At 38.0% G+C, this 25,897-nt stretch overlaps 2 protein-coding genes across 4 annotated transcripts in view; one reads left to right on the plus strand and one right to left on the minus strand.

Annotated features, from left to right (window-relative positions):
* The window catches only part of HHIPL2 (HHIP like 2), a 148,858-nt gene that overhangs the window by 101,349 nt on the left and 21,612 nt on the right, over positions 1-25,897 (minus strand). The gene's annotated exons all lie outside the window — the stretch shown is intronic.
* LOC130457150 (transport and Golgi organization protein 1 homolog) lies at positions 200-20,797 on the plus strand. Of its 2 annotated transcripts, none has more exons than XM_056815965.1 (6): positions 200-879; positions 3,515-3,648; positions 8,183-8,269; positions 11,208-14,079; positions 15,809-16,084; positions 20,529-20,797. In XM_056815965.1, the coding sequence occupies exons 1-6, from the start codon at positions 744-746 to the stop codon at positions 20,780-20,782; spliced, it is 3,759 nt and encodes a 1,252-aa protein (XP_056671943.1). In that variant the 5' UTR covers positions 200-743; the 3' UTR covers positions 20,783-20,797. The 2 variants fall into 2 exon arrangements, with proteins under 2 accessions (XP_056671943.1, XP_056671944.1); XM_056815966.1 differs by having other exon boundaries at positions 744-883.

A 25,897-nucleotide genomic window follows, 5' to 3' on the forward strand; every position in this document is an offset into this window, starting at 1 on the left:
ACCCCTCTTTGGTAGCGAGAAGCTCCATTCCTCCTCTCCATCATATCTCATTTTCCAGACTGGCCCCAGATCCTCCAAAATCTCTCTTTCTTTTCGTTATCTGGTGCTGCACTATAGGATGTCCCGGGAGGTGTGGGGTAGGGGTAGGGGTTCAAAGTTAAAAGGGAGGGACTGTGGAGCTAGTGAAGGCAAGAATGACACTTAATGGTCAGGACAAGAGACAGTGGAAGGGGAAAGGCCAAGATGGACCATAAATGGCAGGGAGGAGGATACGAATGCAGCCCGACCCAGTTCAAGGAAGGGCTGCTATGGGAATCCACGCTAGGATAGAGGTGTCCAGCACTTAGGAGTAGGGAAAGCGGTCCGCAGCACAAAGGGAGCAGAATGGGAGCAGCGGATAGGGCAAGCAGAGGATGACGGAATAATGGCCAGGTGGCGGGGTCTCCCTTGCATTTCCCCGCCCCTCGCCTAGGCCTGAGAGATGCAGCTGGGTCTCCGGTTCCTCCTTTCCTCTTCCCCCAGCCCTCCCTTCCCATCCTTTTCCATCCCCAGCGCGGCTGACGTGTCTCCTTGGCACTGCTCATGCTCTCCCTCCGCCCCAAACCCGGGTCCCAACCTCGCCGCTCGCCCCCGCCTTCTCTTCTCTCCTCCCCTCCGCCTCACCATCGCCGTCCTCCGCGCCTGGGGCCTCCTCCCACCCCTCTCCCCCCACCAGCTCCATTCCCAGCCCCAGCCCCGCCAACATGGCTGCAGCGCAGCTCCTGCCCTTCTGCCTTCTCGTTCTGCTCTTCTTTTCTGGGCCGCAACTGGGTCAAGCGAATCGAAGCGGGGACCGGCGCTTCGCGGAGCTGAAACGTTGCGCCGACGAGGAGTGCAGCAGTGAGTGGGTGCCCGGGCCCACGGGGGACGGGGGCGGGAGAGACAAGGAGGAGTGGGGGGGATACGCGGAGTTGCATGGCTGGGGGAAGACAAGCTGCCTGCTCCCGAGGTCTGTGCCCCTTAGGAGCTGGAGACCGGAGGCCGAGTTGGTGCCTGGGAACAGCTCAGGCTTCAAAAAGCCGAAGAGAGTCCCCCCTCCCCCTCCCCCGGTTTTTCTGCTCCTGGGTCTGGGCGTCTCCGCAGCTCCGCCTCAGCCTGCCACCGCGGCATCCGAGCTCGCCGGCTTCTTCCACTTGTTGCAAGTTTTTTTTTTACCCCCTAATCGTGAGAGGGGAGAGCAGGAGAGATGTACCCTCGCCCTGGGCCGAACTACCGGCATGGGTCCTGGGGTCACCCTCTTCCTGTCCTCCCCTTCCGTTCTAGGAGGTGAAGAAACATAACATTTTAATCCCCTTTGGGCTTTGTCGGTTTTCGAAGGTTGATGTTTTTTCTTTAGTCTGGGAGAAAGTGCTTTCGAGCCCCAACACTGTTGTAAAGACCTCCTCTGCTGCATTTGTGGAACCAGATGGGTTGCTAGGTTTAAAGCAGTCTCATGGGCTGCTTTCTCCGCCCTCTCGCTAAGTCCTACTGGAATTGTTTGCTAGTTAGCTGTCTTTTTGAAAAGTGTTTTTGGTTTAGGAAAGGAAAAGCCCAAATCACCTACACACACACACACACACATCACATTATTATTGGTAACGTTGGTCATCCTTGACCTCTGAATCTTGTCCTTGCGTGGATCATTTCTCTTTCCAGCACGGCACACTAGGGAGGTCATAGCTTTCACTCTTGAGACCAAAACATTCATGCTGGACTCTTGGGATGTCCCATTTTATTGGCAAGGAAGTTGGAGCAGTTAAAACGGGGTTTCTGACTTTTATAAATCCCTTTACTGGCTGTAAGGGGGAGTGGAATAGTTATAAGTAATTTTGAAGATCAAAAAAACAATACACCAATATTACAATTCTGGTTTCATCCACTTTTTTTTTAATCCCCAAATATTCCACTATTACCCATCATTTGTAGATATCTTTTGTCTGACAACACAATTTTTTTAACTGGCTAACATAAGTGCCAGAAGAGAAGTAACTTATTTTTTTTTAATATTCAAGGATAAATAAAACATTCAGAAAAGGCTGAGTGTCATCATCCATTCCTCATACACAAGTGCTTTAAAAAAAAATAAATTCTCATAACTTGAAATACAGGAATCATATTTCCGGAAGAAAATCTAGCCAAATCAATATACAACTAAAAGACTTTGACTTGTGTCAACAGATTGCTAAAAGTTAACGTAGGGATATTAGCAACACATTGAAACTTTCATTACTTTCTTTTTTTTCAAGAGACTTCTTTGGAACAGATCTTATAACATATACATCTCATTCCAAAGGATAGTTGGGAATTAATTTATATAGAACTTTAATGATTTCTTTGCTTAGGAAAGGAATATTGTTTTCCACTGCCCCCTTCTCCCTTTCCCTTTAACCACTGTGTACATTTTTGGACTCTTTTTGATACTGAGGGAAAATGTCTGTATTTTAAATTTAGGTTTGGAGTTTTTTTCCCCCTTTTTTTATCACCTATGATTTTACGCCCTTTACCAAGGTAGATTAGAAAGTATTCTGCAGTCTTAAAGAGTTATTTGGGACTCTGAAAAGTGACTTACTTGCCCAGAGTCATACAGCCAGTATTCTACAGATGGAATTTGATCCTAGGTCTTCCTGATTCAGTCTATTTCTGTGTGTGTGTGTGTGTGTGTGTGTGTGTGTATACACATACATATAAATGTGACTGATAAAAACACTAATTCAGATCTGAGTTTCTCCTTGATTTAAGTCCTTCAGGGTGCTCAGTGTTAAGGCAATTTATGACAAGTCCTGTGTCCAACACTTAGACTCTCTGTGACTATATGTAGGCAAATAGCAACCTCTCTAGGTCTCAGTTTACCTGGAAAATGATGGAGTGTCCTATAAGTTTGACGTTGAGAGACTTTTACTAAGAGACTTTGAAGTCTCTTTCAGCTCTAAATCTATATAATACTCTGATCTCTCGTTTCTAAATTTCTCCTTAGTGTCTACCGACAATGTTGAGTTTTTTTTAGTCTGTAGATATTTTGTAGAAAATTTTGTCCATATATACTTATGCCACCTTCTCTTATTTAATTTAAGATAATTATCCCTTGGGACTCTTAGGTTCTCATCACAGCTCAGTCACCAACTCTTTGTGTGGTCTTGGTAAAGTCACTTGGCCAATTATTATACTTCAGTTTATCTACCTGTGAAATGGATATTTTTATAAACATAAAGTGGAGAAGCCTGGTAATTAAGTTATTATACAGGGAGCTAAGGGTTCTGTCCAAATCACTTTAATTTCTCTAGGTTTCATTGCCATCCTTCCATAGAATCGGTATCAACCAATTCACCTATTAATGATTAAAATGAATGATTAAAATCAAACAAAAAAAACTTAAGACAAATAATTGGAAAACAATTCACATCTTCAAAGTGTTTGGATATTCTAAAGAGGTTATAAATGCAAATAGAAATGGGAAGGATTAATTGTGTTGTTTGAAATGTATCTTTCTTCTTTACAGTGCTAATGTATCGGGGTAGAGCTCTAGAGGATTTCACTGGTCCAGATTGCCGCTTTGTAAATTTTAAAGAAGGGGAAGCTGTGTATGTCTATTACAAATTAGTAGGAACATTACCTGAACTTTGGGCTGGAAGTGTAAGTAATATATTCTTTTTTTGTTTCTCCCATTATTTCATTGTATCATTGTCTTTTTTTTTTAAACTCTTAACTTCTGTTTTAAAGTCAATACTGTGTCTGTGTATTTGATCCAAGGAACCAGAAGAATGGTAAGGGCTAGGCAAGTGACTTGCCTAGAGTCAAACAGATTGGAAGTATCTGAGGCCAGATTTGACTCTAGGATCTCACCTGTCCAGGCCTGGCTTTCAATCCATTGAGCTACTTAGCTGCAGCCCCATACTACTGTCTTTCAATCACGATGTTTTTTTCCTTGAGATTCTTGTTTTTTTTTTTGTTTGTTTGTTTCTGGCAAATGTGCAACACTGAGTCTAGGTTCTTGTAATCCATGAAATTCAGGAAATGTAAGGTTGAGGTGGTAAAAACTTGTAAGTAACCCTTTGTTGCACTGACAAGTGACATTCCCATGTAGTTTAAATTTGACAGAAATATTAATTTTTTTTCCTCTAATTTAAGAAGGTAAGACTATTATAGGGTTTCAGGATATGCAAGTTTAAGTAGTTGATTCTTGATGTTGCATTTTCTTTTATAGTGAGTTAGCTAACATTTGTTTATGAAATGTCTAGTGGACACCTGGGAACTTGTGGTATGTAGTTTTCTGGGTTGTTAATAGGTTATGTCATTGGAGAGCCTTCAACATCATTAAAATGGGGGGGGGGGTTAGGGACAGGGAAGAAGGAAAATTAGGCTTTTACTATGTTTCTCTGTGTTGTTTTTTCCTCTTATAAGGACTTTTTATTGGATTCTGTTGTAATTAGCTCCTTTTCAGCCATTTTTTCCCCTCTTCCACCATCACTCATTCTCCTTCCTCTTCTCTTGCCTCATCTCATCTAATTGTCTTTTTGCTAGACTGTTCACAGCTACACATTTTACTAGTTTGGTTCAGTTGACCTGATACTAATCTGTCAAAATGCAGATATATATTTTTAAAAAATTAATTTGGGGAAATTATCAGAAAGAGATGTGTGACTGTGTGACTGAAAGGAATGCTTATGATTTATCCTTTTGTTTATTTTTTTAATGTGTGGTGGGTTGGGAGCTTAATATTTGCTCCATGTTGAAAGTGTTCTTAGTATTTGTGGTAAGTGTTCTAAGAAAGGTGTACTCCCTACTCTCAAAAAATTTAAAACTTGAAAAAATTATGTAAGAAAAAAATCCCTTCAGGAAGCAGTAGTATAATTTTTAAAAAACAGAATGCTGTGTCTAGGATCTTGACATATAGCCTCCAATCTAACATCCAAATTCTAGGGAATAATACAGTTAAAATATCTGATATGAATAAAAATCTATTCTATTTAAAAGACTCACAAAGGAAGAAATTCCTTAAGAAGAAGTGTTCTATAATGTAGTATTACTCTGCTGTTTAGTAGATTGAGGACAAGTGCCAACCCCATCTTATCCATGAAGCCTTTCTTGATTTTCTAACCCCAAACTTGTTTGCTGTTTGTCATCTAGTACCTTATGTAGTTTATTTGTGTATGTATCTTGTCTCGTTGGCTATATTAGAAAGTAAGACATATTTTATATTTTTATAACCCATATATAGCCATTTCAAGATGTTTTTATTGTTATCAATCATGTCTGACCCTTTGCAACCCCATTTGGGGTTTTCTTGGCAAAAAATACTAGAGTGGTTTTTCTTTCCTTCTCCAGTTCATTTTACAGAGGAGTAAACTGTGGGAAAGAGAATTAAGTTAATTTGCCCAGAGTCATACAGCTAACAAGTATCTGAGGGTGGATCTGAACTCAGGTCTTCTTGACTCCAGGCCCAGCACAATATCCATCACAATACCTAGCTCCCAACCTCAGCATAATAGATGCTTAATAAGAACAATGAATAAGTATTTTTAGTGCCAGTTAGTGCATAGCAAGGGCAGCCAAGTGACAGTGGATGGAGTGAATACAGTACTGGACCTAGAGTCAGGAAGACCTGAGTTCAGATCCATCCCCAGACATTTATTAGAAGTAAGATCCTGGGCAAGTCATGTAACCCTGTTTGCCTCAGTTTCCTCACCTGTAAAATGAACTGGAGAAGGAAATGGCAAATCACTCCAGTATCTTTACCAAGAGAACCCCAAATGCTACTGACCCACTGTTTTGCTGCTTAATAATTAATAGAGCAACTTGAGTCATGCTTAATTGCCTAGAGTTTGCCTTAGAACATGCCTTGTAATCTCTATTAAGGAAAACTTTCTATTTCTAGTATAGCTTTGGAAAGAAAAAAGTGTTGGCAGTTGAGAGAAACTCAGAGTCTGTGGTACCTATAAACATAGCTGCACATTTTCCCACACCCACCCTTTCATCTAACAGTAGCTTGTGCTAAATTGTATGCCTTCCCTCTATTGTTGCCTTCATTTTATTCTGTCCAGAGCCTGTTTGCATATGTTGTTGTTTACTTGGGTTCCTTGAGAGCAGAGTGTGTGTGTGTGTGTGTGTGTGTGTGTGTGTGTGTGTGTGTGTGTTTTGACTTTCTTTGTATCCATAGCATTTAGCACAGTGATAGACACAAAATGATAGACACATTAATAAATGTTTATTGACTTACTGACTTAAGCATTATTTTTTTCCTATTGTAGCAAAATGATATATCTTCTCTCTAATTCCATTTGGTATTCTTGAGAGAAGGTGTTACCACCCAGTGTGTAAATATAGGGTTTGCTAATCTCCATATTTATTGCTTAAGTGGAAAATAATAAATACTCTCTTTGTTTAAGAACTTTTTTTTCAAGAAATACTTCCTCTTTGCTTATTTTTCTCATTCTCATTAAAGCTTGTTTACATGGACAAGTGAAATTTACTTTTCCCTACGATATAGAGATATAAAACTGAAAAGTATAGAGACCTATCCAGTCATTCTCTTTGGCAGAATCCCACTCTGGGCTTTAGTTTTCCTTAAGTGATTGTCTATGGGCACAAGTCAATGGAAGTTATTTAGTGGAAGAACTGGAATTAGAAAACATGTATCTTAATTCCTACTTCTGAGCTCTTTCCAATTGTTTTTATTGTCTTAGCCTCTTCTTCATTTGACAATTATTGTTCTTTCAGAAAATACAGGTTCTCCTTTAAAAAATTTTTAGAATGGTGCTTGGAACCTCTTTTTTTAGACATTCTGAAGCCATTTGGGGGATATGTTAGAAACTCTGACTTTAATGGCATATCTGTCAGTTTTTTTTTTATTATATCTAATCTTCCTAACAACATTCTAGGAGTAATTATTTACTTTTAGGCAGTTGTCAGATATTACTAATGAGATTATCACTGTGAAATATTTACCTAGTGATAAGATATTTTATTTCCTCTTTTTGTGTGTGTGTGTGTGTGTGTGTGTGTGTGAGTACCCGTATATCTATATATTCCAAAATATTTAATGGCAACTTTATTTATGGTGGCAAAGAACTAGAAATTGAGGGCATGTCCATCCATTGATGGGGATGAACAGAATGAGTTGTGATTATGATTATGATGGAATACTACTGCTTCCTATGAAATGATTGAGCAGAATAGCTTTTTTAATTGAAAAGACCTACATGAAATTATGAAGACTAAAAAGAGTAGAACCAAGAGAACATTATATGTAGCTATAGAATTAATATTTGAAGAATAATTTGTGAATATCCATCTTCAGAAAAAGAACTGATAGAAATGTGAAAGACACAATTTAATATATATACAGAATTTTTTATTGGTTTATACCTTCTCTGGGGCAGGAAAGGGAGTGGAGTGAGGGGATTTTAATGTAACCAACAAATTAAATATATGTCTGTCTATTTGTATCTATATACACACATATAACCTTTAGCTATATGCTACTTATGATAGATACTCTTTTTATGTAACCACTTAAAGATACTTATATCACTGTGGAAAAGACACATGTCTTTACAGTGCATCAAGGTGGATTATGACAGTGCTATGGTTCACAGGTTTTCTTGGGAAAGAAATTAATTTTGGAATAGAAACTGGTTATGAATTAGTTGGTTATGAATTCTTGTTTTTTTAAGGCTATTTATATCAAGGAGTAATTAGCTTCTATTTTGATATTTTGAAGATAACATGTCAGAAATTTTGCATTTCTTAATTTTTATTTCCTGTGGTTGCTGTTTCATGATTAGGAAGACTGTAAACACTGTGTTTATGTAATGAGTAGTTTTATATATAAATATAAAATACATTATTGTCATATTAGTATTTGGGGTTTTTTTGTCTTTCAAACAATGTTTCTAATAAGAATACATTTCATGCATCATGAGTCTAAACATGTAATAGCAACCCCACCTACTATAATAGAGGTAGTTGAAAATCTGCTTCAGAACTGACTTGTGCTCATCTTCATTAATAAAAAACATTAATGACAGTCTGAGTCTCTCTTAAATAAAAAATAATGTTCTAAATAGCATGTAAAACATTCCTATTAGAGATCCTATAAAAATTTTGACAGATTTTGTTACTACTAAAAGTTCAATATTTTATCCTTTTTGTTTATTCTTTTGGACAGGTTGGCAGTGTTTTTGGATACTTTCCAAAGGATTTAATTGAAGTAAATCATCAATATTCTGAACAAGAACAGGAACTACCAACAGATGTAAGTAATGAGAATTTTTTTGTTGTTCTTAATTTCAAATTATTAAGTAGAGCATCCATTTTTACTAAGTAGGTTTTAAAATGCTATGGTAGTTATTTTCAGCTTGGAAGTAAAAAAAAAAATCCAGAAATCTTTGAATCAAATTTTAATTTGTACCATTGTACTAGAGAGAAAAATTTAAAAACAATGATATGTAAGATATAATTTTAGAAATATAAAAGATTTTCAGGCAGCAAGATAGGTAGCCTATGGGCCCTTTCCTTCACACTTGAAATTCCAGTTCAATTCAACAAGCTTATATTGTGTTTTCTAGGTGTTGGGCACTTTGCTAGGTATTGGGGATACAAAAACAAAGTGCAACTACTACCTCTCCCTTGAGGAGCTTAACTATTGTGTATAAACCCTTGTCAAGAATGCAGTATTTTTTGTAGCTCATTAATCTTAAGGCATACATTGGCCCATTTTTGCAAGTAAATTGTTAGAGTTGTTCATTAAAAATTATTTTTTTCTCTTACCCTTCCCCTCCTTTCTCTGACACAGCAACTACCATAGTTAGTGTAGGTCCTTCTCACTTTATACCTACAGTATTATAGTAGCTTTGTAGTGATTTTCTTTGCCTTTTTCTCTTCAATCCATCCTTCATTCATCTGTCAAACTGATCTCTCTAAAGTGCAAGTCTGATCATGTCACCTATTCCATAAACTCTAGTGACTCCTTGTCGTCTCTGGTTTTTACATCCTTCATAACTTGTCTTTCCACTTTCCCAGCCTATTGATGCCTTACTCCCTGCGGTGTATTCTGCAGTTCAGTGATGCTGGCCTTCTTGATGTTCTTTGCTCTCAAAACTCCATCTCCACACTCTTTGCCTTTTTACTGGCTCTCCCTTAACTATCTGGACCTCTCTTTTGCCTCATCTCTGCTTTCTGGCATCCCTGGTTTCCTTAAAGTCTCAGTCAATATCCCATTTTCTGCAAGAAAATTTAATCCTTCTTAATCTTAGTGCCTTCCCTTTTGAGACTTATCTCCAATTTATCCTTTTTATATCTGGTTTTTACATTGTCTCGGACATTAGACTGAGTTCCTTAAGGGCAGGGACTCTCTTTTGTCTTTGGGTCCCTAGTGCTTAACACAGTGTCTGGCACATAGTAGGTGCTTAATGCTTGTTGACTTGACTGGTAGATTTGCTTCAATTGACGGGAAACATGTTCTCTGAATCGATGATTGTCCCTCCCACTTGAGTAGGGTGGCAGCATCCTGGGGGAAGATCGCCTCCAGCCACAGGCACTTGACATCCTGTCTACAATAGCCATGGGTTAGCCATTGTCAGCCAGATTTGGTGATTCTTTAGAAAGGGGTGTTCACTGAGACGTGATATATCAACCTGCCATGCTGGGACAACTGTTTGTCACCAAACAGTTTCCTTCCCTCAGAAGTCTGTGTCAGGCAGCTAGGTGGCTCAGGATAAAAAGCCAGACTTGGAGTTGGGAGCATCTGGGTTCAAATGTGGCCACAGACACTCCCTGGCTGTGTGACCCCAGGCAAATGACAGAACCCTGATTGCCTAACTCTTCTGCCTTGGAACTGCTATGAAGTATTGATTCCAAGAGGAATACAATACAATCAAAACCAAGTTTGTGGTATACTCCCTCATAGAACAGCGTTACAGGGAAAGCCAGCTTAAACACAAAGAACAAGGAATCTTGGGAGAGCTTTGAATTTGACTCCAGTCTTTGGTTGGCTCCTAATTTTTGTTATTGTTGTTCAGTCTTTTCAGTCATGTATACTCTTCTTGATCCCAGTTTACAGATGAAGAACCCAAGACAAACAGGGTTAAGTGACACAGGTAGTAGTAAGCAAGTAGATCAGAACTCAAGAACGTGAGTCTTCTTGACTTTAGGTGTGACACTCTCCACTGGGTCCCAGAGACATTGGAGCCAGCTTATTTGGGACTGCTGGTAGAACAGTCCTGGGAAAATGGGAAGCTCTCCAGACCCTGAAGTTTATGATGTCTTCCTCTGGTGGAGGAGGTGGGAAGAGACTTAAGACCAAGTCCCAGGGCTCTGTTTCTCTGCCAGAAATCAGTTACTTCTCAGGAATTTAGCTGAAATACTCTTTTATCCCTTTTTGATCAAATCTTTCTAGTTCTAAACCAGCACTCTGGTTTTATACAGGCTGCTCAGAATGTTACTCAATTTTCTCAGGCAGTCTGTGCCCAGTGGTCAAGGATTCCCCCCCCCCCCCCATGCTTAGTCTAAAAAAGCCTGTGATTCATTGATTAAAATGGGTTCTTTCCTTGATAAGGTATGGGGGTATGGCATTTTATCTCTTAATTAATTTAAAAACCCTTACCTTCTGTCTTGGAATCAAGACTCAGTATTGGTTCTAAGGCAGAAGAGCAGAAAGGGCTAGGCAAAGGGGGTTAAATGACTTGCCCAGGGTCACATAGCTAGGAAGTGCCTGAGGCCAGATTTAAACCCAGGGCTTCCTGTCTCAAGGCCTGGCTCTCAATACACTGAACCACCCAGCTCTGCCCCTGTCTCTTACTTTAAATAAGTTAGGTTAACTTTATTGATTTATTCAATCAATCCCTATTCTTACAAAAGTATTAACTGACTTTAAGTGACTGCATATTTGGTAGATTCAGAGGAGGGAAAGAGAAGGAGTTTGGGGATGGAAGCCTTGGTCTTCAGTAAATCCAAGGCATCATGGCCTCTTGCTAGGTGAAGGTATCTGATGGCCAAAGTGATAGAGTGCAGTTTGCTCCTATTAGTTAATTTTTCTAGAGTTGCTGGTAGCATTGACCTGTGACAGAATCTTTGCAGATGAGTATGGATGAGCACTTTGAGCTGTAACTATCCCACTTTACTACCCCACTTTTAATTGCATGGCAGTTCTATAAAAGATGGTATAGCACAATAACATTGTTCTTTCCTTTCAGGAAACAGATTTTGTTTGTTTTGATGGAGGAACAGATGATTTTGATAATTATGATGTTGAAGATCTTTTAGGATTTTTGGGAGAAACTTTGAGGGGCAAAGGGGAAGATGAATTGAACACTTCAGGAATTGAAGGCTCTGAGAATCCTATAGAAGAAATGGAGGAGGAGAATCCTGAGAAGCTGAATATTGAAAAACCTCCTGAAGTATCCAAGGATGATGAGCCTGAAACAGCAATGGACAGCAAAGTTCTTGCAAATTCAGAAGAAAACAATTTACCTTCTGAAAACACTAAGAATCTAGAGGAAGAGTTTGAGACACAGATGCCCCCTGTTCATGTAAATAGTCATGTAGATAATCCTCATGGAAACCAACCCTCCCTTGAGCCCTTAGAAGAAATGCTGCAAGATAAATTAAAAGTGCCCGAAAGCGAAAATGCCAAAAACATTAATACTTCACAACTTTCCAAGGACTGGGAAGAGATTGATGCCTATAAACTTTTGAAGAAGGAAATGAATTTGGATTTGAAAACAAAATTTGGCTCAACTGCAGATGCTCTTGTATCTGATGATGAAACAACTAGGCTTGTTACTTCATTAGAAGATGAGTTTGATGGGGAATTGGATGTTGACGATTCCAAAGTTGAAGAAGAGGATAAAGAGAACTTTGATGAACCACCATTACTAACTTTTTCAAATGGAGAAGACAGGAAAACATCAGTGAATACTGTAGTTGAGAAATATTCAACAGGTGAAAGTCTGTTTCCTGAAGAAGATACTGATGAAGTGGTTCAACCTAGGACTGGTGAAAAGAATGATAAAAATATATTGAAAACCTTAGGAGATACCATTTTCTCTATTGTTGGTGGAGGTGAAGAAGATGCCACAGATTTGGATGGCTCTGATTTAGATGAAGAAAAGGAGGAGGATAATGAAAAAGTCTTAACAGGCAAATGGGAAGAAGATAGCACTTTTTTGACTATAGAAGTTCCTGTAACTAATCATGACAAAAACCTAGATGATACCCTTGAAATTGCCACAGTTACTGGAATTAAGGAAAAAAGTGAGAAAATACAGTCATATAAGGAAGAATTTCCAAAGGATGGAATGGAATTGGTAGATAAGGACAGTGCTATAAAAAGTCCTATTCCTGAAATTGACCTTAAACTTAATCCTATGGAAGGTGACCTAAAAGAATCCATTGTCCACCAAATCACAAAAGAGGAGCTCCATGAGGAAAAGTCTGGACAGAAAGTTTTATATGAAAACTTAGAGAGTGATCCTGTCCATAAAACTCTTTGGAAGAAAATGAAAGAGAAAAATACTGAACAGAAATCTGTAAATATTAAATCACTGTTAGAAGATGAACAACAAAATGCATCCAAAGGAAATGTAGATATAAGAGATATTTCAGAAAATGAACAAGAGCAGGAAATGTTTTCAGAAAAGATTCAAGGAAAGCAAGCCACACAGCCAGCTGGGCTTAAAACTCAATATCAAGTCAACATTTCTTCTGAAGATCAAACTGATTTACCAAGAGAAAAAGTGGAAGAAAATCTTAAGTTGGAAGGAAATATATTGAGCCAGCAGGAAAAAGATGTGGAAACTGAGATTAACAAGCAGCTGGATGAAAAGACCAAGCTTTCTGAAGGAGAAATTCAAGATCAATTCTCCAAAGATAGAAGCAAAGTAATGAAATTATTCTCTCCAGATGAAAATCTTAATGATCACAAAGAAATGGAGAGTGCACAAAATAAAGACAAAGATATTCCTAAGGAGAGAGAAGCAACTCATTTCAAAGAAAATGTAGGCCAACCCCTTACTATAGGAACAACAGATTTCCAGACAGAAAAGGCAGAAGCTGAGGATGATGACTTCCCCAATTCTGAGGATTTGTTAGAAGATGAAAATGCTATAAGTGCTGCTGCTAGTGGCCAGAGCAGTAGGCTTGATGTTGATGTGCAAATGAGAAAAGCTACTTCAGGAGTCACTAATCTGATGCATTCCTTGGAAAACACCAAAGAAAAAACAAGTATGATTTTGGAAAATCAGGGAATAGGCAGCTTGCAAGGGTCAATTGAGACTACACCCAAAGAAGTAATTGAGAAGGATGGAGAACCTGTTAAAATATCTATAAAGGAGCAAGGGAAGAATCCCCTTGAGAAAAATGAAAATGAAAAAAATGCATTTAGTGAATTTCTTGACAAGGATAAAAATCAGGCTCAAGATTTGGTTGAAGAAACTAATTATTTTGAGAAAGAAGATGGTCTGAAAAACAAAATAGACTTCAGTTTCACAGAAAAGTCTTGGCCAGATGAGCTTTCCCAAGAGGACCTTGAACATTCACAGAATTTCACTGAGGAGGAAAGCCAAACATATCAGCAATCTGATTTTATAGATCTTGAAGATAATCTTGCTTATAAAAATGCTTTAGAGTCGGAAGATGGTGACACGATAAAGCAGTTGCCTATAATTAAGGGCTTTCTTGATGAAAAACGAGTAGAAAGGTTAGAAAAGTACCTTGGGTCTGAGAATATGCTGCAAATGGAATCCACATTCCGTGACATGGAAAGGAAGCTAGAGCGTGCTCAAAGGGAGAGCCTGGCATATAATATGGAAAAGGCCCTGGATGATGTCTTTCGCTCTTCAGAGTCAAACATCCTTGATATGGTGGAGAAAATGTTAGATTCAAGAGCAGCAGAAAACAAGGAACTGGGCATGAAGGAGATAGACTTGTTTGATGAAGAGTCTGCTCTGCTAGATGATATTCAAGACCTGATCTATTTTGTCAGGTACAAACATCCTTTGGTGGAAGAGAGTGTACCATTAGCAGCTATTGAGCCTCCAGAAGAAATTTCTAGGGTGCCTCTTACAGGTAAAGTAAAAATTTTTTTCTTCTGGAATTAGGTTGAATGGATAAAGGTGGTTATATCCTTTCTAGTATCCTTTGTCCTAGGTATGAGATCAGCCTGATTTGTATAGGAGCACATGAAATTTCACTATTCTTAAGAATATCTCTTCATTTCCTTTTATTTGACTTAAAATTCATTTTTTTTCATTTATCTCAGTGGCAATTGAGTATTATTATTTAAAATAAGTTTTATTGATGACTTTTGTTTTTAAAACAAAACCATCCTTACTCTTACAAATCAAACCCTCCATTACAATAACAAAAAGTTCAGCAAAACAAGCAAAAATATTGGCCCTTTCTGATAGCATATATGATATTCTTCCCTAGTAGCCCTCTACTTCTCTCTCAAAAGGAGGAAGATTTGTTTTATTCAGTTGGTTAATTATTAATGAGAATAATACATAGTACTTTAAATTTTAGAAAATACATTCTTCACAGCAAAACAGTACAAATATCATTCTCATTTTATAGATGAAAACTGACTCAGTGAGTTTAGAAGCCAATAATCTCTTGGCCATTTCCTTATTCTGAGCCTCAGTTTTCCCATCTATAAAATGAAAGGAGTGACCTAGCTCTGCATCTTAGATCCTCTAAAATATATGATTCTGAATGATTTACCTAAGGTCACAAAGCTAATTAGTGTCAGAGTCAGGACTCAAACATACCTGTTGACTCAGAATTCTCACTACATATCCAGCATGTTATTGTTCTCAACAATAAGGGTAACTGAGGCAGCTAGCTAGCATAGTGGATAGAGAGCCAAGCCCGGAGTCAGAAGGACCTGGGTTCAAATGGGCCCTCAGACACTTTCTAGTTGTGTGACCTTGGGCAAGTCATTTAACTCCGATTGCCTAGCTCTTACCTGCTCTTCTAATCTTAGAATCAATATATGTAGTATTGATTCTGAATGTCAATTCTTTGTTTTGATTCTAAGACAGAAGTTATTTATTTAAAAAGTACAATAAGAGTAACTGAATTACTGAGGGTATAGTAAGTATAATATCCTCTTAAGAATACTTTGAATAAAAGTTTCTGTGTGAAGATAATTATTCAATTCAACTACTTTATCACCTGTGGCCATGAGGAACAGGAATATCAGAAAATTATTAAAATTCACTGATCATTTCTCTGTTACTCCCCCCTAATCTATCACATTAATTTCAACCTAGTTAAAACTTTTCCAAATAAATTGATTGTGTAGCCACTAATTAGTAGGAAAATACACTAGTTGAGCTTATTGTGCTCATTTTTGAGCATTGGTTATGGATGATAAGCACAAACAGTGACCTCAACAAGTTATTCTTAATCCACTAACCTTTTAGGAGAGGGAACAATTTTCTAAAAATAACTACTTTGTAAGCACAGGAATAAAATTTTAATCATTCTGAATGCTTAAGAGAACAAAACAAATTTATCAATTTTCTAAAGATGAAATTATATGCATATTAAGGGAGATACTGAGAAATCCATATGTTCAAATATATGATTACTCTCTATACTGACTTTTCCCAGGAAGAAATTTGTTTCTTATAGTAAGCATAAACAACAAATATGTATATTTGAGGGGAGGGTAGCATGACTACAAATATTTGATTTTAAGAGGAAAGTAACAAAGTTAAGTGAATCTACAAGTTATTTGGAACCATATATTGTGACTCACTAATACACCAGCATAAAAATATGGAAATTTTAGTATTTCCTGTAGACCAAAAAATAGAACCCAGAGGAGTCCAAGGAAGAAAGTTTGCAGTGAATGAAGAGGATACATTTGCACCAGAGGAAAACAAGAGGCCACCAGAGAATATGGAAATTAAAGTTCTTAAAGTGGAAGAGCCTGATGAGAATTTGGACATCTCAGAAAAGGATGGTCTTTTGGATTCAAAAGAGATCATAGATGTCAGTGACTCACAAGATGGACTACTAGTCATAGAGACTTTACCAGACCAAAATGTTGAAGATTTGGCTAGAGGTAAGGCTTCCTTATTTTTATTTAGAAAATGCTCATCTTTCTTTGGAAAATAATGTACATCACAGACAAAATTTTCTTGGTGAGTTCAGTAAGATGATTTTGTCATCAAAGGGAGACAAAATTCATTTAATATTGTATATAGAGAGTGTGAGCAAAAAAAAAAAACAACTATCATTCCCCAATTTAAGACAACTTAACATTTAAAAACCTGAACAAAAATGGATCTTGATTAGGAACATGATTAAGTGCAAAACTGAAACTTGACTATTGGTTAATTCTTTGGTTATAACAACCCATGAAACACATAAAAATACAAAATAGCCATCTATTCTGAATTACTTTCTGCATTTATTGCAATGGGCGATAAAAAGGAGCAGAGACTGCAGTCACATTTAAAAAAAATCATTTATAAACATAGTGTGGATTAAATACATAAACATATGTGGGTTACTTGAAATGTGACTTATACTGGAGGAATTGGGTCATAATAATCTTTTCATTCTCTCTATAAATGAAACCAAAAGACAGAAACCTTGACACGAAATGGTTCACAAATTTTACTTGGAGAGGCAAATAAAGTTGGTAGAATTGGCAGCAAATTTGTAACTTTTTTTGCTCATTTTCAATTGCAGTATTTGTGATAAACATTTATAAAAAAGACCACTGAACAGATAATTTCATCCATTGGCCAAAATTAACTTTAGACCCTGAAAGAAAAATTCTAGGTAGATTTTACTAAGGGCCTTCAAATTAACTTGGTATATATTTTAATACTCAGTGACTTTAAAAAGTCAGTAGAAAATGTAAAACATAACTCAGAAATAAGAAATGGAAGAGGTCAAAGGCTTGTATACTACACTATGCTCTTCTATGTATAATGAATATTTTCCTCAAGAAGAAAGGTGTGAGAGGTATTGAACAAGGTGGTTATTGGATCATTCACAAAAAATTAAGTTAATTATACCATAGCAGATAGGAAATATATGTTTGCCAATATGGAAGACAATATGATTTATTGACTTTATAGTGAAAGACAAAATCAATACCACAGTAGAAAAAAGACTGAAAATGAGAAGATGTGGCATATAATGAAAATATCTCGAATTTGGTCTATTTATTTTGAAAATTATATTTAATTAGATGACTTAGAATCTTTTTCCACAGTTACAAGACCCATGTTCTTTCCTTCCCCTCCCCTTACCCCCTCCCATATCTGACATGCAATTCCACTGGGTTTAACCTGTGTCATTGATCAAGACCTATTTCCATGTTATTAATATTTGCACTAGGGTGATCATTTAGAGTCTACTTCCCCAGTCATTTCCCCATCGACCCATGTGATCAAGCAGTCGTTTTTCTTCTGTGTTTCGTTTCCCACAGTTCTTCCTCTGAATGTAGATAGCGTTCTTTCTCATATGTCCCTCCAAATAGTTCTGGATTACTGCATTGCTACTAGTAGAGAAGTCCATTACATTTGATTTTATAGTTTGGTTTATTTAAAGAAGCTATTTATTCCCCCCAAAAGAAATAGATAAAGGCAAAGACATTAGCACAGATAACTGCCGTTTTTTTGAGACCATTTAACCAATGGAAATCAATAACCACAACAGAGAGACCAAAAGAATCTAGAAACTATTTTGCCACATGGAGAAATATGGTAGACAATATAAACTTTCTTGTAAAATGCTAAGTAGGAAAAAGGTGAAAAAATTCATAGTACTGTCTTATTAAATAATAAGAAGCAGTAACAAGGAAAATAAGTTTACAGAAAGTTTGGTAAATGATCCAATTAAGTCAGATTGTTTCAAGAGTATTTAAGAGTAGGGAAGAATAAAAGGCAAAAAATGGAAAAAAGACCTTTCAAGATTGATATACAAGTTTGTTTTACCATCAATTATAGTAGAGTTTGCTACATTTTATCTAAACATCATAATCTCTGATTGGATACATATGAAATAGAAAATAGCATATAAGAAAAACCTCCCTAAGAAAACCTCCAACAAAGAGTTGGACACAACTGAAAAATGATTGAAAAGCACATCCTACAGGCTGTTTCCTCAGTGTGCACTTACATACTCACAGTGTAGATCCCTAGAGGGTAGCTTTAGCCCCTCTGGTTCTAGAGTTAATGGCCCTCTAACACTATGGCCTGTGACCCTCTTTTTTCTTTTAGAGGCTGCCTGAAATTTCCCTCTGGTAAAATGCCTCTGCTGGGTGGGAAGCTCAACTAGATTCCCAGGGTCAGTTTGATTCTGTAGCTGGCTGTCTTCTCTGTTTGATGTGACATAATCAGTAACTATTTATTTAGTACCTCTACTCTGTTAAATATTGAGAATACAATGATTTAATACAACGAGAGTCTGCCCTCAAGCTTACATTTGGGCAGAGGAAACAACAGGAACATCTGTGAATATTCATGTGGTATATATAAGGTTTGATGGAAGTCAGCCTTAAAGAGGAAGAAACTAGAAATTTAGAGACCAACATGATGTAGGCACTTTCCCTTTTCTGGTCTGTTGAAGAGGTAGGGTATAGTACAGTGAAAAATTAAACACTCAGAGGCTCTTCTCAAATTTTTCCGTAAACTTCACATAATTTTGGTATATTACCCAAACTATTTGAACAGACTTAGTAACTGTTGTGGCACTGAATCCTAAGAAATGACCACATTCATATAATTTGATCTGAGATAGTATTTTTTGTTCGTTTTTTTTTTAATTTTTAGAGTTCCAAAACATTACTTGCTATCATTCTTTTTGTAGCTCATTTTTATTTCAACACAGTTCTATAAGTGCAGCTGCCTGGTTAAATCTGGCTATTTTAAAAGTGAAGCAAAAGCACCATTGTTTTTTACTGGTTCTACCTCATAAACGTGTTCTTCCTTTATGCCATAGATGCAGCTAGCTATTACCCAAGTAACTTCTGCACAACTTGGAAGGAAGCACAGAGGCTAAGGAGGACCCAAAATACCAATTAGTAAGGTGTAGTAGCCTGAGGACTTCATTTAGCTCCTTATGTAAAATTCAGATAGGAGACTATAAATTCTTGCTTAGTTGAGTTAACCTAATTCAAAAAGGAACAATTAAAATTATTTTAGAGGCTTCTAAATGTATAGGTGCACCATATTCTTTAGCCATATGTCTGCCTGAATGTGAAGAGTAGTCCACTGGTGCTAGCTTTTTCTCTCCTTATTTTGAGCATGACAGCAGGCCTTGCGACCATCATCAATAGGAAAGAGAAAAATTTATTTGGCCAGGAAATACCTTTTGTGTATGCACACTCCAGCTTAGCAGCCAACCCAAAAGGTCTTTTCTTTGTCATTCAGTGGCTGAACAGGAAATGGTCAGAAAATACCTGTTCATGCTTTGAAGAGGAGACCCTCTCATCTGAATCCTCTGGTTCTTCCAGAAGTAGGCTTACCATACATGCTCACAGGACTTGGCTCAGTCTGGCTCTGCCTCTCACTGTCTTTCTCATATAATATATATATATCTTACTAAAGATATTTAATTATTGAATGAATCCATTGTCTTGAGGGTTAATTACTTTAATTAACACTTTTTACTTGTGGAAAATACAAAAAATTGTTCTCACTTTCTTCTAGATATAAATATTATTTAGCTTCATTAAAGGGGAGGTAGAAATTTGTTTATTTTATAATTAAATTTTAGGATCCCTCATGAGAACTTAGAGGTTCTAGCTTTACCTCTGTCAAGAGTGTCCTATATCTATGGATGAACTTATGTTGGGAATTGTTTAAATGGGCAAAAATTCCACATTCTTTTTTTTTTTTTTAAATATATTTTATTTGATCATTTCCAAGCATTATTCGTTAAAGACATAGATCATTTTCTTTTCCTCCCCCCCACCCCCCATAGCCGACGCGTAAGTCCACTGGGCATTAGATGTTTTCTTGATTTGAACCCATTGCTTTGTTGATAGTATTTGCATTAGAGTGTTCATTTAAAGTCTATCCTCTGTCATGTCCCCTCAACCTCTGTATTCAGGCAGTTGCTTTTTCTCGGTGTTTCCACTCCCATAGTTTATCCTTTGCTTATGAATGGTGTTTTTTTTCTCCTGGATCCCTGAAAGTTGTTCAGGGACATTACACCGCCACTAATGGAGAAGTCCATTACGTTCGATGATACCACAGTGTATTAGTCTCTGTGTACAATGTTCTCCTGGTTCTGCTCCTCTCGCTCTGCATCACTTCCTGGAGGTTGTTCCAGTCTCCATGGAACTTCTCCACTTTATTATTCCTTTGAGCACAATAGTATTCCATCACCAACATATACCACAGTTTGTTCAGCCATTCCCCAATTGATGGGCATCCCCTCGTTTTCCAGTTTTGGGCCACCACAAAGAGCGCAGCTATGAAAAATTCCACATTCTAAAACACAAATTGTAAGCTGAGTTACATTTTAAGTTAACTTTCTTCCTCTAGGAATGATTTCAACAGAAGACATTCCTTTGGATTTAAAACAGCTTCCTCTAGAAATAATTTCCACAGAAGATGCTCCTTTGGATACAGAACAACATCCTCTAGGAATGATTTCCGTAGAAGATACTCCATTGCATACAGAACAACTAGAAACAAATCCAGAGATACCACCAGTTCTTGCAGCTATGAAGAGTATAAGTCTTGTAGCGAAAGAAAACATGAAACAATATACTGAGATGGTAAGTATGACAGATTAACTTTCCAAATGATTTATGAATTATTATAATAATTAAATTTGAGCATTTAGGGTTTTTAGCAAATGACTTGCCTAATATAAGCTTTAATAGCTCTCTGAAAAGATCTTGATAATTTGAAGGAAATTTTAAAGGTAGAACTTGAAATAATTTACAGATTTTATTATTCTTTTGTTGTTTTTAATTCAAAATTGGCTTTTTTAGCGGAAACATTGAAGCATTTTATGGAAGGCAAAATACCTGAGGTTTTTTTAGAGTTCTTCCTCTACTGGTATTTGTAGAAATTAGTAATTTTGCTGTAATGTATACTTAGGTCTGGGCAAATTTCCAGAAGTGTTTAGTGTTATTAATCCCTATGCCTGGTAAGGAAAAGCAAGAGGGAGAAGATAAGCTAATTTTGTCAGAAATATCCTCTGCTTTCTATATTTTCCATTTTTCCTTTCATTCTGTTGACAAATTTATCTTTTAAAAATACAAATATCCCTGGTATAATTGAACCCATGTTATTCACACTCCACTAGAAACTGCCATAATCTAATAATTTTTTTCCTCACTGTTGACAGCTTTCCATTATGGAGGATAATAGTAATAGTTTGAAAATTGGCAAGAAAGTTTCGAATGTTTTCTCTAAGAGGTAGTCCAGTGGAATATAAACAAAATCCCAGAGTAGAGGATTTTTAGCTTTGTTTTGTTTTGTTTCTCAGTCATGATCACCAAGCAGAGGGAGCATATTAGTTGCTTAACTATCAATTGTTGCACTGCAGTGATTGGGATGGAAGATTAAAGGATTTTGGATTGACCAGAAAGTCAGCACAAGGACATGAGGAACCAGTAGAGTCAAAAATGGAAGGAGGTTGCAATTCTCCTAATTCCCACTTTCTGGAGTAGCATGAGTAGTATTCAGGGTGCCATTGAATTTAAAACAGCAGGATTAGCATTGTTTTAGGATTTAGAGGCTATGAGTTCAAATCCTGTCCAATACTTTATTGTCTGTGTAATCTTAAACAAATTACTTCATGCCAGTTGGCCTCAGTTTCCTCATCTGTAACATGCAGTTGGACTAGATGACTCCTTGGATCCTCTGCTTTCTTACTGTATTCTATGTTTACCTTGGGTACCAACTCTCCATTAACCCCGTTTGTCCTGCCATTTTCAATCCAAAGACAATTCCATTCTCCTTAGCAGAGAAAATGGAACTAAAAAATGAATTTAGTGACAGTCTTTCCTCTGTTGTTACCATTGTCCAACGGCATTGCTTGAATTTCCTTTATTTATTTTTAACTCTTACCTTCTATCTTAGGATCAGTACTGTGTTGATTCCAAGGCAGAAGAGAGTAAGGACCAGGCATTGGGGGTTAAGTGACACAGCTAGGAAGTATTTGAGATCAGATTTGAACCTAGGACCTTTCATCTCTAGATCTGGCTCTCAATCCACTGAACCACCCTAGCTGCCCAGGCTGAATTTCCTTCTTTGGCTCTCCTTTCCCTCTAATATGGTCAGAGACTCTATTTTTGGGTCTTGGCTTCTCGTCAGCTCAGTAATATTCCAATGTTTAGCACTCCTCACATTATTTTTACTTTACCACAAAAGGATCTTATATTCAGTTTTTTAGCTGCTCTGGTTCCATTATCTGTATTTATCTTTTTAAAGACCTGTGCTTGTTGCTGAGTTCCCTGTATATCCATCATATTCTGTAGACAACTCCTGTTTTTCTTCCATTTATGAATGGTGTTTCTTATATCTACCCTATCCTGCATAGTTTGTTGACCTATACTTAGGCAGTATACTTTCTCTGCCATTAAAAAAAAAACAAAAAACCTTTTGATCTGATTAACAGAACAAGGTAAATATATTCTTATGAGCCTTTTTTAAAAAGTTCTATCTTCTCCCTGGAATTCACTATGTATGCCTATTTGAAAAACTACATCTTAGTTTTACATACCATCTTCTTGACTAGCTATTCATTTCCCAAATTAAAAGAAGTTACTTAAATTTAAGAGGTGTGGGATTAAAGCCAAATCTTAAGATTTTTTTGCCTCCCTTTATTATTTCCAATGTATATTTTTATTTTTTTCTCCTCTTAGATCAAATATGGTAATTGTTGATTAGTTTTTTTTTCTTTTTTAAGAACTACTCACTATTTTAGTAATTATTAATTTTAACAGTTACTGAAGGAGTTGAACTTGGACAGCTAAAAAGAAGGGATAAAGAGGCATTAGAAACATTTTAGTTGAGTTCAGTGCAATAGGAAATCAGGAAAGGAGGATGACAAAGTTCATTTGGGGATTTTTTTTTAAGGATTATGGCCTAGGATTCTTGCTCATTGTCCCGCTTTGGGGTGGTTTTCCTTTTTCCCTCTCTCACTCCCCAGGCAATAGATTTAAAGCTGAAAGATACTTAGAGATCCTTCTAGTCCAATTTTCCTTTCATAAGTTAAAGAGAGATTGTCAAGTCAATCCAACATTTATCCTGTGATTATACTGTGATCACGATAAGAGGCAGAGTGGTGTAATGGAGAATAGTCCTCAGATTTATCTTGTTCTAGGCCTGCCTTTTTTCAAACATTTTTTGTGCCATAGACCCCTTTGGAATCTGGTGAAACTTTAGGGATTCTTCTGAATGTTTTTAAATGCACAAAATGAAATATGTAGTATTACAAAGAAAACTAATTATATTGAAATAGTTGTCAAAATATTTTTTAAAAGTTCACAGACCTCAAGTTAAAAATTCCACTTAAGCTGCAGTTTTTTTTGCACATAATGCTTAATTCATAGGATACTGAAGGGGGAGTGCATTTGTAGAAGGCGTTTCTAGTCAGGCACTGGCACTAAGCATTTAAGTGTCTACTATATGTCAGGCACTGCTGCACTAACCACTGAATAAACAAAAAAAGGCAAAAGACTTATTCTCAAGGAGCTCATTCTAAAGAGAAAACATGAAAGTATTTATGAACAAACAAGATATATACCAGAGAAACTGAAGCCAGTAGAGGGAAGGTACTTAACATTAAAGTGAGATTTTAGCTGGAACTTGAAGGAAGATAGGGAATCCAGGGGGTGGGCAGAGTTGAGGCCTTGGGAAAAGCTATACAAAATGCCACCCACTCTACTGGATCCATTTGATCTGCAGTTTAGGGGTAAGGAGTGGGGATTGGTAGGAGAGGGGCTAGGTTTTTAGTTGGGTTTTTTTCTGCCCCAGTACAAAACAAAAACTTAGTACGAACAGTGTTGTGCACAAGGTTCATGCCTCTAAGCAGGTAACGGTGTTTTTGAAGGAAAGCATTAATAAGATGACCTAATCAAGCATTTATTTAGCACTTACCCAGTGCAAAGCCCTGGGGATACAAATAGAAAAGTAAAAGGGTCCCAACCTCAAGGAGTTTACATTCCAATGGAAACCACACTTTTGTCTCCAGAAAAAAGGTCCTGTGGCCCTTAGGGCATAAATGGCCAATAAAGATGGTAATGTGTCTTCATTTATATCTGTTCCACATCCAATCCCATCATATTCTGATTTTTTTGGAGTGAGGAAGCTGTGCTCCAAAGCCCCTAAGGCGTGTGTGGGGCAGTCCACCTGGGCACCTGTTCACTGACTGGCTCTTCGGCCCTTCAGTCTCATGCGGAGGTTTTTTTAGCTCTTTTTGCTTTTTGGGGTTTGGAGTTCTAAGCCTCCCCCTCTCGCCATGGTTCCGCCCTTTATCAGTTAGGGATGGCAGTTTTTTCCTTCATCATCCCCCTCCCAATCCTACAGTTGGTTTCTTCTGCCCGGACCTGACCCGCCCCTCCCTCTCAGTCCGGTTTCCTCGAAGTGTCGCGCTCTTTGCGCCAAGGACGCTGTGTCGGTGGCGCCAAGTGCTGACGACATAGTGGAGAGGGGCGGGGCCGAGACCGGCTCGGGGTCGGACCGTCCGGTTGACGTGTTATTGCCTAGGACGGAAGGTTAGGCTAGAGGAGGCGAAGTTCATTCCTCTGGAACCCGACCGGGGCGTCCGGAAGTAGGAGCAGCGGCGGGGGAGTCTATATCCTGTAGGGTCGTAGTTAGTGAGTGCTGAGGGGACTCGTTGTGCCCCAGCCTCACCGCCCGGGCTATGGAGACGGGACCCGCCTCGACTGGGCCGTCGGCCGCAGCTACCGGGGCCCCTGAACTGTTGGGTCCCTTGTCCGTGCTGTACACCGCCCTCCTGGCCAAGCTGCTGGAGGTGACCACCGGAACCTCGGAAGAGGGGAAGGGGGGAGGGCGAGAGAGTCCTTGGGGCGGGGGAGGGGAAAGTGTGTGCCAGCCAGAGCAGTAGATAGGCAGAGGCAGGTGTTCCGGAGATCCGGGAGGAGGGAGGAGGGGCCCACTCCGGGGGAAAGGTAACCGACCAGTCCAGGAGGCTGGCCCATTGTGGATGTGGCCTTAGCCCTGTATAGGCTGGAGGAAAAAGCTTGCTTGCTGGTACAGTGAGTGAGTTGAGAGAGAGTGAATGTGTGTGTGTGTGTGTGTGTGTGTGGGAAGTTGGCATCGATGAGTGTGATGGTGTTTGTTGTGTGTCGTATGTGTCCTTAGGAAGGAATGTGCTGCTCTCACAAGTGTTGCTTTCACAAGTTCTTTTGAAGGAGAGTGACAGGACTTCAGGAATAGTTTTAAAGAGGAGAGAGAGTTTGCTTTTTGTCACAAGGTGTGTGTATTGCTTTCATTAGGAATGTGGATATATCTGTCCTATCTTGGGTTTTCAAGGAGAATGACTGGAGTTCAGAAATAGTTTTGAAAAAGAGTTTAGTTAAAATTGGAGAGACCTATCTGGAAGCAGTCCTTTAGGGTAGCAGTAAAGTAGAGAAGCTTCGTGTACTCACTACCAATTCCAAAAAAGAGCTTAAGTACAGGTCAATACTTATAAAAGACAAGGAAATCTTGGAGGCTTTTTGCTTTGTCTTTTAAGCGTGGTGTTATTTTCATTGCAATTTTGATTTTAATGCTTTTCTGTTCCTGCTCCTTTGAGGCCCATGTACACCCACAAAACAATGCTAAATAGATGTTTTATCTGCCTTATGCTGGTATGAAACTAGAGGTAAATAATATTCCTAGAACGAACTGCTACCTAGCTTCTCTTTCTACTGTTTTGTAATCTTAAAATA

This window comes from Monodelphis domestica, chromosome 2, assembly GCF_027887165.1.
Source record: "Monodelphis domestica isolate mMonDom1 chromosome 2, mMonDom1.pri, whole genome shotgun sequence".
In the NCBI taxonomy this organism is placed as follows: Eukaryota; Metazoa; Chordata; class Mammalia; order Didelphimorphia; family Didelphidae; genus Monodelphis; species Monodelphis domestica.